At 45.8% G+C, this 13,319-nt stretch overlaps 1 protein-coding gene across 1 annotated transcript in view; it reads right to left on the bottom strand.

Moving 5' to 3' along the window:
• Nucleotides 1–4,565: 4,565 nt before the first annotated feature.
• The window catches only part of LOC310778123 (vang-like protein 1), a gene marked incomplete at both ends in the record, with an annotated part of 18,846 nt that continues 10,092 nt past the window's right edge, over nucleotides 4,566–13,319 (bottom strand). The window contains 7 exons of the mRNA XM_083638465.1: nucleotides 4,566–4,826; nucleotides 5,340–5,574; nucleotides 6,123–6,273; nucleotides 8,091–8,126; nucleotides 8,792–8,925; nucleotides 9,817–9,992; nucleotides 11,005–11,433. Coding sequence (XP_083494591.1) covers nucleotides 4,566–4,826; nucleotides 5,340–5,574; nucleotides 6,123–6,273; nucleotides 8,091–8,126; nucleotides 8,792–8,925; nucleotides 9,817–9,992; nucleotides 11,005–11,433 — 1,422 coding nt within the window. The remainder of the gene's footprint in view (nucleotides 4,827–5,339; nucleotides 5,575–6,122; nucleotides 6,274–8,090; nucleotides 8,127–8,791; nucleotides 8,926–9,816; nucleotides 9,993–11,004; nucleotides 11,434–13,319) is intronic.

The following is a 13,319-nucleotide window of genomic DNA, read 5'->3' as shown; positions in this document are numbered from 1 at the left end:
CTCATCTCACAAACTGTCTGTCCCACTTACAGTATTATAGCCTCAGCCGTGAAGGGGTTATGACATCACTGATTATGTCATAGCTCGAAAGACCACAAGGTCTATGACATCATTAGCCCAACTGGGAGGGCTTATGACTATATGCCATCAGTGATGCCGTCCTATGGGCCATTTGACATGTTACTCATCTAACTTGGCCGTCTTACTGCCACATTTCCAATGTGCTGCTGCGCTGCTGTGGCAGCAGCGAGGGGGCATTTTGTAAAGAACAAAAAACATTTAAATAACAAAAGCCCCACTTTTATTGCTGTGGCAGTACTGCAGCAACTGTATTACACATAACAAATCTGTAAAAGACTCTATGTTGAATAGAATAATTGGATGTTTTATTATGAATGCATCCACTAAAGTAACTTAAAGGATCTTCAAGCCTCCAACAGTATCAGGTGTTAACTTGACTGGTAACTGTGCAGGTCTCACACAGGTCAGTGAAATACACCTCTGGACATTACAACAGGATTAGTAGGCATCACAGCAAGGTCTCAAGTAAAGGTTAGGAAACACAGCATGGTGGCAGGCCAACTCTCACGGGAGGGTAGATTGACTCGGGTTTTAAAGCGACGAGTGTGCAGGGTGAAGTAATTAAGAGTGATTGTGGGCACCTGAGTGAGGTGCACGAGGAACAGAGGTGACGGAGTGATGCATTATGGTAAATTGAGTCCAGGAAACCAGCTTGGGATTTTTAACAAAACCTTTCTACGGTAACAGCTGCCCCCAAATGTCAATTTTGTTCCATAGAAAGGTGAGCGCAAAGGCCTTCGCTGGCTGGAATGGCTGGCAGGGCGACCATCCGTGCTGCCGGTCTGCATGGTGTACACGGCCCCGGATCCTCACATTGGCTGACCAGACATGACCTGTCAGCACTGACTGGGGTATACTTAATGACCTGCCCAATGGGCCAAAGGACTTGTGGCAGCTGGGGATTGACCAATGTCGCAACAGAGTCCTCACTGAGGTTGGTTGGAGTGGGCTGTCACCTTTGGCGGGTTTGTTTGCAGGCCGGGCTAGATCGTTCCTAATAGACCAGAAACGGTAAGAGTGCCACCCCATCACTGTTGCACGCCATGGCGCTGGGTAACAGTGTCAAGGTCAGCTAGATCAGAGGAGACGGAGCCCAGCGGCCCTGAATGGAGGATCCCCTCCCCTGCTGGGGCTAAGTCAGCCAGCCTTGGGACAGCCGCTCTGGGCTTTCCGACTTCATCGTTCAGTGCAGGTGTGCTGGTCGCAGTGGATAGCTCTATACCCACGCAGGATCCAGAATGTGTGACAAATGCCATCGAACACCTTCCCCGTGCCGGGGTGGCCCAGTCGTTGGTCAAAGTCCTGGAGCTCGACAGGCGACTCAGGTCCAACACAATAGGGGGCACGGCTGCCTGGTCCAGATCTTCTGTTCGACGGCATCCCCCACTGACGCGGAAGAGCTCTCTGGTTCCATCTAGCTCGGGGGCCAAGGTAAGTAGGCGCAGTGGTGGAAATGGGGCGAACACCTGGGAACGGAGTTCCCAGAGTAAACGTTGAGAGGGAACGGCGAGAACGAGAGGAGGAACGGCATTCTGCCTCAGGTTCCCCTTAAAGTTTAAACAATGCCTTGCAATGCAGTGGAGAGCAGAGCAGTGGAGAGGGGGCAGCTTGAAAGGAGCCGAGAATAGTAGGAGAACATTTCCAGCATTTGGAAGCTGGATAAGCAGCGTCAATATCAATGAGTCAGTATGCCATGAATAAAATCAAGGGGAAATAATGAGTAGAGCTCAGCAATCTTATTTAAGTAACTTTTGTAAGAGATTTTTACATAGATGTAATGGTATAATGAGTAAAAGAAAAGAAAAAAAACAGTCAATTATTCAGAAATAATATCCTATGTGGCCACATCACGTCTGCTGTAGCTTCTAGAAGCTCTTCCCAGGTGCTACGCTGACTCACATCGGGTAATTGGACACTGGACATGATGAAGGTGACACTACAGATGGCCGTGAAGGTTGTCAGCCTAATCCTGTAGAGCCCACCCCAATCTGGTCTGGACCATAGAGTCTGGACAGCTGCAGGACCACTGGGAGGGACTAAGCAGACCGGCTTGCTGGGGGTGATGAGCTGGGACTGATACAACAATACATACAGCATTCCATAAAACACAAGCATATTCAAATGTCTTGAAAAGGTCAATACAAATATTTATTTTACAAATGTGACTTTGACACGGCTGTTGTGATTTTACATGTTTCGTCTTATAAAAGGAGCCGGGGAAAAATCATGACTTATCAGCTGCATGACATTTTGGAAAGCAATCTCTTGCTCTCTTCTTCTTACTGTTCTCTTTTGCTCGTTCTCTCTCTCGTGCACACACATTCTCACACACACACACACACACACACACACACACACACATTCACACACACATACACATACACACATTCACACACACACACACACACACACACACACACACACACACACACACACATTCACACACACACACACACACACACACACACACACACACACACACACACACACACACACACACACATTCACACATGCAAGCACGCACGTACTCACACGCGCACACACACACACACACACACACACACACACACATATACACACACACACACACACACACACACACAACTGCACATGTATACTGAGCACATCCTTAAATATGTGTAACCGAGGCACATGTGTAGTCAAGGAGACGTCATACTACCCACAACCATCAATACTATAAAATCCTAAACAAAGCTACACATACTGTCAGCGACAATAGTAACACTTGTGTAAATATAAATGTACAACATAACAGGCATAGTAAATAGAGAGGTTTTGAAATACATTGATAATATTCATACAAATTAACATTTTGATTGGTGCTCAAAGAGAGACAAAGTATTTCCTTAATTGTGTTTCCAATGGGTGCAGATAGGTGGCAGCAGTGTGACACTCTCAGGAACCGGTGTCCACCTATTTATTTATACAGTCTATCTATGGTGTCCACACACTGGAAATACTGACACTAGAAATACTGATACTGGATAAGCTCATCCACATTAACTTATTAAATTCCAACACTTGTTTAAACATCGATGCCACTGTGATTTAAGTGACTCTGTATGTTTTTGGAGAAGGATATTATGTCTGAGAGAAAGTCTCAATTGCTCTTGAAAACCAGGAGCAGTTTAAATAATCTTTTATGCCTTTATGGATTGTTTTAGGAAGATGATGAGAACCTCAAAACGGAGTATATTTAATTTGGCTTACAGGATTTCTGCCATGCAAAGATGTACTGTAATAAGCAGGCCCTTTCATGTCGAATTAAGACCCAACAAATCAGAGACATCTGTTTTGTCATTACGATGTAAAGATAAAGTCTGATGGAAGAATACAGAGGGAACTAGTCCTGCCTGTGCACACCGCACACACACTTACTGTACAAACCAAGCGTAGATAATGCGTGGTCAGATGCATTCATTCACAATCTCTTGGATAGGCCTGCATCAGTAGTGAACTGCACTGTGGCTGGGGTTCAGTCCACATGATGCCAGCTATTTGTCTGACACTTACGAACATGTCTTAGGCTATTTACAGTCCGGTTATCTCCACAGATCAGTGCACAGTGCAGACAGACAAGGTAAAAAAAAAAAATCCAGTCAAGGTTAAAAAAAATAAAAAGAAGAAGTAAAAAAAACAATATTCAAACAATGCACAATTTTGATTTAAAAAAGTATTTAGGGATAAGGTATATACACATATAAATACTATACATAAAATTTGCAATATGACAGTTAAATAATCATTGCATGTGTTGTAGACTGAGACTGGAAAAGAGTCATTTTGGTGAAAAGGGGGTTTAGTTCATATCAGAAGGGCAATAGGAAAATGTCTTGGTTACTATAGCAACGCTAAGGAGAAAGTGGAGACAGGTCGAGACAGACCCAGGGTTTTACAGCACACTCAGACACACGCACACATGCACGCACGCACGCATGCAGCACACACACACACACACACACACACACACACTTATTCTTAGACCAATACACCCACACAATTGCGTGCGCCTCCTAAATCTTGAGCACTCACTGTGTGAAACACCCACGCAGGCACGCACTGGCACATGCAAATGAAGGTAGAAACAACATTTGTGAGGGTCATCTATAGTGCATAGAGGAATACCTGAACTGTGTTCTGTGAGGGTCAGGACAGAGAGATCCAAGCATGTTTCCTCCCATTCTCTCTCTCTCATGTCTCCAGGGACAAAGACTCAGCGTGTTGCTTGGGTTGATTATCCGGTCATCCAATCTAGTAAGCTAGCTTTGTGCCCAAACAAATTCTCAGAGATACTGTATGTGAGCAAATCAGTTGAGAGAAAAAGACAGAAGGTGTAAAACACAAGTACAAAAAAAAGTACAAAAAGTGTTTCTTCGGATTGGAAAAAATCCAGTGGGATAATCCTAACAGTGCTGTAAACCCAGATCAGCAGCACCGGCCCACTGTGTGTGACGGCCGGTCTTTTAAACAGAGGTTTCTGATTGGAGCAGCAGTGTAAACTTGTGCGACTTGGGGTCGATGTACTCCTCAGTCATTCGGATGTAAGGGATGCTCTTGACAGTGACAGCTAAGCTGAAGTCCAGGCACTTCAGCAGGAAATCTGTCCCTTCCTTCAGGCCGCTGGTGACCGACGCCTCACTGACCAAAGTCCACTGGTCAGCCATCCAGCGCTCAGGGCCGTACTGCAGGGTAGGACCAGGGGCCAGGTAGGCCTCCAGGAAGGCCTGGACACACACAAGCAGACACTGCTGTGATTGTATTCAGCTTTGAATGAGCAAAAACAAGAAAGCCTGAAACATTCACAAAACACATTTATTTTTGATTTTTTTTCTGTTTTAAGGATAGAGGTTAAAAACCATGTCAGATGTCTAGAGCTGCAACGATTAGTCAATTAATTGATTAGTCGATCGACAGAAAATTAACGGCTAATTATTTTTATAATCGATTAATCGTTTAGACTAATAAAAATAACTATTTTTCCTCATTGCAGCTTCTTAAATGTGAATATTTTCTGGTTTATTTAGACAGTAAACTGATTATCTTTGGGTTGTAGACAAAAGAAGACATTTGAGGATGTCATCTTGGGCTTTGGGGGAAAAGTGATTGACATTTTTCACCATTTTGTGACATTTTATAGACCAAACTATCAACTATCAATCAGTTGAGAAAATAATCGTCCGATTAATCGATAATGAAAATAATCGTTAGTTGCAGCCCTACAGATCTCCCAAGCATACCTTAGGGCTCATGTTGTTGATGAGGCAGAAGGCCAGGTGCTTCTGGATGCTCTCCATGCTGTGGCAGTGCTGCCTCCTGGTGGTGCGGAGGTACTTCTGCAGGGCGCGGGCCATGGAGGGGAAAATGGCCAGCGCCGCCTCGCGCACATCCATAATGTCAGAGGGGGTCGCTCGCTCATCCTCCTTCTTCATGCGGCGGACGTGTGTGAAGGCCTCCTCCACGGCCACCACCAGCCTGACAACGAGGCAGCATACGCACAATATTCACTTTGATTATATTCTGATGATCAGGAAGCAACTCATAAAAAAACTCAACATAAAAAAATGACACATTCCTTCTTAAAACAACTTTCAACCAATGCTACTTATGTAACCGAAGTGAATCAGCGTCGATTCCTCGTGAGTCCAGTGTGGTAGCGAGTGGATTGGTTAAACTCACTCCCCCAGTATAAAGGCACGTTAATCTGCTCCGCCAAGGGAGCTAGCTCTCTTGGTGGAGTGGTTAGCGTGTTTGACTCCCAAGCCGAAGGTCGGCGGTTTGTATCCACCCCTGGGCAAGCCCTTAACATGCGTTGCTGCAAGTACCACCTACACAACGCCGTTACACTTATTCCTCTTAAAAAGTCTTAGCTGACGAAGACTGTTGCACAGTTGATTTCACTACTGTTGACAAATGTGCTATTGTAGCTATAAGTCACTTTGGATAAAAGCGTCTGCTAACTGACATAATGTCATGTCATGACGTCAACATGCTGTCGTCTCGCCGTTGTTCCCGTTTCCCACCTGGCTCTGCGTTTGCGGACCCTTCTCTCGTGCTCGGCCTCTTCGTAGTACAGCTCGTTGTGGGCGCTGTCTTTGCGCTTGGCGGCAGCTGTGACCATCGCCCGTGACTGATTCCCATTACCAGGCTGCGGCCCCGCGGTGCTCCCCGGGCCTGCACGGAGAGAGAGAGGACAGAGGCATAATGATCATCCCGGCTGGAGCTGGAGGCAGTGGCCCCCCTGATGCCCTCTAGTCTGATTAATGGGTTGTATCTCGATCTGAATCACAGGAGGACAAGGTCAGACGGGAGAAACGTCAGGATCTTCCACTTCAGTGTGCTCGGTCTGATGCCGGAGGTTTAAAGCAGCCGTGAATCAGCCTTCCTGGTCAGTATTACGACCATTTTATATTCCATTGACATTTTCCAAGTTCACGATTTGGGGAGGGTGTATGTTAATCATCATTACATATCTGGGGCATCCTGCCAGGTGATCTCGATGCTGTCACTGTCTACTGAGAGATCAACAATAGAGACTGCTAATTATAGCATGGAGAGAGCAGAGGCAACATCTAGAGTACTTCTTCTCACACAGACTGATGGTAAAACCTTTTTTATTGGGGGAGTGGATTAAATATTCATCGTTTTATACTTCAAAGGCCATAGATCCAGTTAGATCTGTGAATTCATTAGTTTGTGTGACAAACCCATAAAGCTAATGGTGTACAGCACTGTACAGTTCCCGCGGTACTGTAGGACTCTGGAGGAGTAACATCTGGTCCATATTCATGAAGATCTGAACAGTTTGGTGGAGGTTGGAGAAGGTAAACCCTGCAGGTCAGGTATAGGATATAAATCATTAATATTCTTCTGATCTGCATACAGTACTGCGTACTGTACCTGCGTGCATGCGCGCGCGCGTGTGTGTGTGTGTGTGTGTGTGTGTGTGAGAGAGAGATCATCTAAAATCGTATATAGTATTTATTTGTTGTGTACTTTTATCTTTCTATTTTATCTTTTTATCTGCCTTCTATTGATGCGAAGCACTTTGAGCTGCATGTTGTGTATGAGAGGCGCTCTAAAAAAAAAAGGTTATTATTTTTTATGTGGAATGAAACATGGCTGAAAAACACCATAACTGAATCCTGTTCATTAGATTATTTGCTGATGGAGCACTGTAAATATAGGTAATATAAGTGAATGGTGAAAAATCCTGGCCTGCAGATTCCAACCCCCCCTCATCTCTCTCACTCTCTGCCATTCACTCTGATGAATGGCAGAGAGATGGGGGGGGGGGGGGGGGGTTGGAGTGAGCTGGAAAAAAAGAAATAAGGGGGAGAGAAAAAGAGCAAGGGGGAGGCGAGCAGGAGACGGGGCGAGCAGGAGGAGGCAGAGATGTGAGGGTATGTGAGGAAAGAGCTTCACTCTGATGAATTATTGAATGGGTGAAATTCCACGGTCCCTAGAGGCCTTTCTGCTGTACTTTGATAGCGGGGGTGGGGCATGGCAGGAATGCATGATGATATCTGCATGTCATCAGTATCGGCCGATAAAAGGCTTTACAATGAAATATCGGCATCGGCCTGAAACGAACATCTCTGTTCACCATATCCCATAATGCATCTCTCTCGCAGATCATCACAACCACCGGGCTGTGCAGCGGGTGGGTTGATGTGTGGGTGGGGGGGTGGTTTAATGATGTATGCGACATCACAATGTGTGTGTGTGTGTGTGTGTGCGTGCGCGTGCGCGCGGGGGGGGGGGGGGCAGCATATCTACAGCATGGAGTATGTGTAGGAGTGTGTGTGTATGTGTACAGTATATGTGAGTGTGTGTACAGGAGTGCTTGCCAGGGATGCAATACATACAGTACATGACGTGGTGCACAGAGGCAACAGAGTGGGGTGAAGAAGGGAGTGAGCTGAACCGTGACATTAGCTGTTTCCTGTCATAGAGTGCCGTGACGGGGAGGACTTTTTATCGGTACTTACTGTCCAAAAGGTACGCTCTCAGTTGGTTTTTAAAAGCTGCTCATGACGGCATGGAGAGAAGCACAACAAGACAGTGGAAGGAGGAGAGCTGGTAAAGCACATCATATGGAAGGAAGGGAAGCGTCGAGACGGAGGCCAACTGAGACAGAATGTCATTATAATATGAGACAGAATGTCATTATAATATAAGATAGGAGGTCATTATAATATGAGATAGGAGGTCATTATAATATGAGATAGGAGGTTATTATAATATGAGATAGGAGGTCATTATAATATGAGATAGGAGGTTATTATAATATGAGATAGGAGGTCATTATAATATGAGATAGGAGGTCATTATAATATGAGATAGGAGGTCATTATAATATGAGATAGGAGGTCATTATAATATGAGATAGGAGGTCATTATAATATGAGATAGGAGGTCATTATAATATGAGATAGGAGGTCATTATAATATGAGATAGGAGGTCATTATAATATGAGATAGGAGGTCATTATAATATGAGATAGGAGGTCATTATAATATGAGATAGGAGGTCATTATAATATGAGATAGGAGGTCATTATAATATGAGATAGGAGGTCATTATAATATGAGATAGGAGGTCATTATAATATGAGATAGGAGGTCATTATAATATGAGATAGGAGGTCATTATAATATGAGATAGGAGGTCATTAACGAGGCAACTAACCGTCCACGTCGTACACCTTTAATCCAGCCAGGTGTTTGGCAGCTCGGTGTTTAGAGGCAGAGAGAAGGGCCGGGTTGTGCAGAGGAAAATCTCTGTAGTAGAACTCCAGGATGGACAGAGCTGCCCTCTGAATACTGTGTGAGGAGAGAGAGAGAGAGAGAGAGAGAGAGACAGAGAGAGAGAGAGGGAGAGAGAGAGAGAGAGAGAAAGAGATAGAGAGACAGAGAGAGAGAGAGAGAGAGAGAGAGACAGAGAGAGAGAGAGGGAGAGAGAGAGAGAGAGAGAGAGAGAGAGAGGGAGAGAGAGAGAGACAGACAGACAGACTCAGAGAGTGAAGGAGACAGCAGAAAGACATATTACTGTCTGGCTGATTTGACTCATATGATTAACTAATTGGAATCACAATCCCTCTGAACAGTCCCCAGCAAAACAGTTTTGTTGACTCCAATAACAGTCCTCCTGGCCTTCCTCTCGCCCTTCATGTCAAGTCAGGTGAAATCAGACCAAAAACCAACCCATTGTTGTCTTAGCTGGCCGGCGAACGTCTTTTAGTGACGCACAACTTACTTCATCAAAAATAACACCGACGTCTCTTAGCCTCGTCATAGTCCCACACTTGATCATAACAGGGGAAAATAAGACAGCTGATAGGATCATTGCTTGTCTGGAGCACATTCCCATCCCTCCCAAAGACTCCTAGAATAGCCCGCCCCGAGCAAACTGGACAAGAAGAGTGAACCATGAGTAACTCAATTACTGCCGCTGCCATTCTTCCCTCTGGACATGAGCCTCCAATTACACACATACTTCACCATGGTACAGTAGAATGTACTGACTGTGGCTAAGTATAAGTATCACTCTGTGTGTGGACGTGTGCAGTATCTGTGTGTGTTGTGTTACAAAGCCTCTCTGAGACATGAATTCTCATGTGAAAATGTAAACGTCTGATATTTCTAGTTTCTTCAAATCCTCTTGTTTCATTATAAACAGCATGTAAATGACATTATGGGAGGAAGCGCGTGTACCTGAGCTGGCCCATGTTGTAGTGGCGCGTCTCTCCGTCGGTGGAGCGGATGACGCGCACGCTGCAGCAGGGCTGCAGGTGGCGCAGCTCCAGCAGCACCACAGCCAGGTAGTGGACAAACAGCAGGGAGTCCACCAGGGACACGGCGAACTGGACGATGCCATGGTAGTCCTCGTCCTGCCCAGACACACCCCACAGTACTACCGTTTGTCGTCTTTCAGTGGTATCATATATCGTGATGATATGACAATTGCCAAGTAATTCATTATAATGTGATAATATGATCATTTGATTATTAAACATCTCTTTGCTTACATGAACCATATTGTATACCCTGTTTGTTCTGCTGCTCTCTCTCTTCTCGCCCTCCCTCCCCCATTTTCTCTGCCCTCTCTCTTCTCTCTTTCCCTCCCCCCATTCTCTCCCTTCTCTCCGGCCTCCCTCCTCTCTCTCCCTCTCTATTATAAGATTGTCCAATCCCATTTATTGATAATGCTTAGCTAGACCTAGCTAGACAGTAGACATATTCTCTGTAAAGCCCTCTGGGACATGCTTGTGAAATAGGGCTATACAAATAAAGTTGACTTGACTGCCCATTTTATCAATACACTGCTGTAGGGGGAGAACCTCCTCACTCTGAATCCAGTGATTTAAGATATAGGGTTGTCAGTTTGAATATGAAAGCGTATTTCCCAAATGCTTAACATGGGTGCAAGGAAGCCAAATTAAATCATTTTTAAATGCTACCTAGAATGGAATTCATGACCACTTGATGTACGGAATTAAAATACTAAACTGTCAAATGAATGTCCTGAGTGACCCTATCAAAGCACATGAACAGTTTAGGCACACAATGCCAACTGTGTTTTTACAGCTTCTGAAAGCACCCGCCCAGAGCTGGAGGAGGCCAGACGGAAACGCAGAACCAAACAGAATGTGAGTTCACATGAGCGCATGGTTTACCAGGTTAGGTGCCGTTCACATCATTAGGCCAAACTGCATTTGTGGCCTTATTATTATTTTTCCCCCCATCTTAAATCTCCTGTCATTACATGATAAAAAAGTATTACCTCTAAAAAAGTGTAAGTCATTTCAGTAAAAAATATATATATAATCTTTTATATAATTACACATTTTAAGGATCAGCTGATACCCTGAAAACACGCTCATAACTCCTCCTAAAACACACCTGTGCTTCAAGGATGCGGACCCCGTAGAAGAGCCAATAGGACATGGTGAGCAGGAGCGTGAGCGTGGCGAGGAGGGCGCGGTACACACACACTCTGGGCAGGCTGCCGCGGGCCGGCCGCAGGAACAGCGCCCAGACGGCCAGCAGCAGAACCAGGAGCTTGAAGGAGATGGAGAGAAAGAGCCCCTCGCAGGCGGCGCCGCACGCCTGCAGCCGGTCTGCCCACAGCACGGCCGGAAGCACCAGGAAGGCCAGGGGCGTGGCCAGCACCAGCAGCCCCAAGCACAGGCCCACAGCCAGGGGAACGTAACGCCGGCAGCTCCGGGTCCGGTCCTCTGTTTCCTTCCCCAGGCCCACCACCTCCTCCTGGGACAGGCTCAGCTCCGAGGTGCCCGTCACCGCCGTGGTGGTTTCCCCCCAGTTATCGTCCTGATGGGAGATGAAGGGACCATGTGTTACCGGCCGGTGCATATACATGTGGACCTGTTGGACTGCACCTCCTGTCTGAGCGTACAAGCACTTTCTCCCAGGACCCCGAATAAAGTGACGGTTAAAAAAAACAGACAAACCAGAAGAAACATTTCGGGAAATTCACAAAACAACTGACAAAATATATACGCCTGAATCAGCTTGCATTCTCCTATTGTCCCCCCATTCTTTGCACAGACGAGACCAGAACAGATGATCAGTACGAATCAGCACAGATTTGACGCACCGCGGCGCGCACACATCACATGCTACGTGCTAGTTAGCGACGCGTTATGTTCTGCCTCATTATGGCAAGCCTTCAAAATCCCATTGATGTGATACAGGAGGACAGGATGGGTCACGCAGCAGCAGTCAGGTAACCAGATGCAGGCATACAGGGACACACACACACACATACATGTGCAAATGCACACGCGCACACACACACACACACACACACACACACACACACACACACGCACATGCACGTGCACACACACACACACATACACACGCACACACACACACACACACACACACACACACACACACATACACATACGCAGCCACACGTACGCTGAGCCACAACAAAAGCTGATGCTTTCCAGGCCCATCATTGCAGATTAGAGTCACATGTTATTCTCCCTGGCTGGCAGGGTGATTTGAAGCATAAATCTTTCCAAGAAAGAGACATGGTGAGAAGGAGGAGGGGAAAAGACAAGTGGGCTTACAGAGGCATTCACTCTTTCTTTGTCTGCCTGCCTGCCTGTCATTAACTCATGTAATTAACCACTCCATTTCTCACTGCATCTTCCTCCCACCAGCACCAATCACAGGAGCAGCAGCCACTGCAGGACGACTGGAGAGGGACAGAAAAATGACGAGCTCAACATAGGCTCTTTGTAGTTTACACACACACACACACACACACACACACACACACACACACACACACACACACACACACACAGACACACACAGACACACACACACACACACACACACACACACACACACACACACACACACACAGACACACACACACACGCACACACACACATAATTACAGCACACGTCTGTAAAACCCCGCACTGTGGCCATATGGACGTGACTACCTGACGAAGCTGTCAGGAAATCAGATGGGCTGAGCGAAGGCATACTGTAAGTAGGGGGGCGTGGGGGGGACTGCTGCTCTCCTGGTAGCCCACTGTGACTGTCTAGTGTCTAGTCTAGTGTGTCCTGCTGTTAACCGCTCCGCTCCAGGCTATTAAGGAGGTGCTATAAAGTATAAAGTGTGTCAGATTATATTAGTGCTCCCTGCCACTATTTGTTGAATGTGAAATATGAAATCCACCTTGACCGTGCATTATGCATATTGGCAATCGGGGGAAATAGAGAGTGAGAGCATAAATATACAGCACACATTAACGATTATTTTCATTATGAACTAATCTGTTGGTTATTTTCTCGATTCATCGATTAGTTGTTGGGTCGATAAAATGTCAGAAAATAGTGAGAAATGGCCCATCAGTGAGTCCAAAATGATGTCCTCAAAGGTCCTGTTTTGTCCACAACCCAAAGATATTCAGTTTACTGTCATAGAGGAGTAACGGAACCAGAAAATATTCATATTTAAAAAGCTGGAATCAGAGAATGTTGACTCAAAATGATTACTGGATGACAAAATGATAATTTTCTGTCGACTAATGGATTAATCGTTGCAGCTCTACCTCACATACGTACAGGGTATCCTGAAGTTAAATTCAAAACCTTTTAAGACCTTCTTTAAGACCTTTTCAATGTATTTTAAGACCTCAACGCCACTTTTGTCACATCAGCGATAGGGG

The sequence above is a fragment of the Poromitra crassiceps genome, assembly GCF_964638095.1.
Source record: "Poromitra crassiceps genome assembly, chromosome: 6".
In the NCBI taxonomy this organism is placed as follows: domain Eukaryota; kingdom Metazoa; phylum Chordata; class Actinopteri; order Beryciformes; family Melamphaidae; genus Poromitra; species Poromitra crassiceps.
Note: the sequence above shows the minus strand (reverse complement) of the source record. Positions and strands in the feature narration are given on the sequence as shown.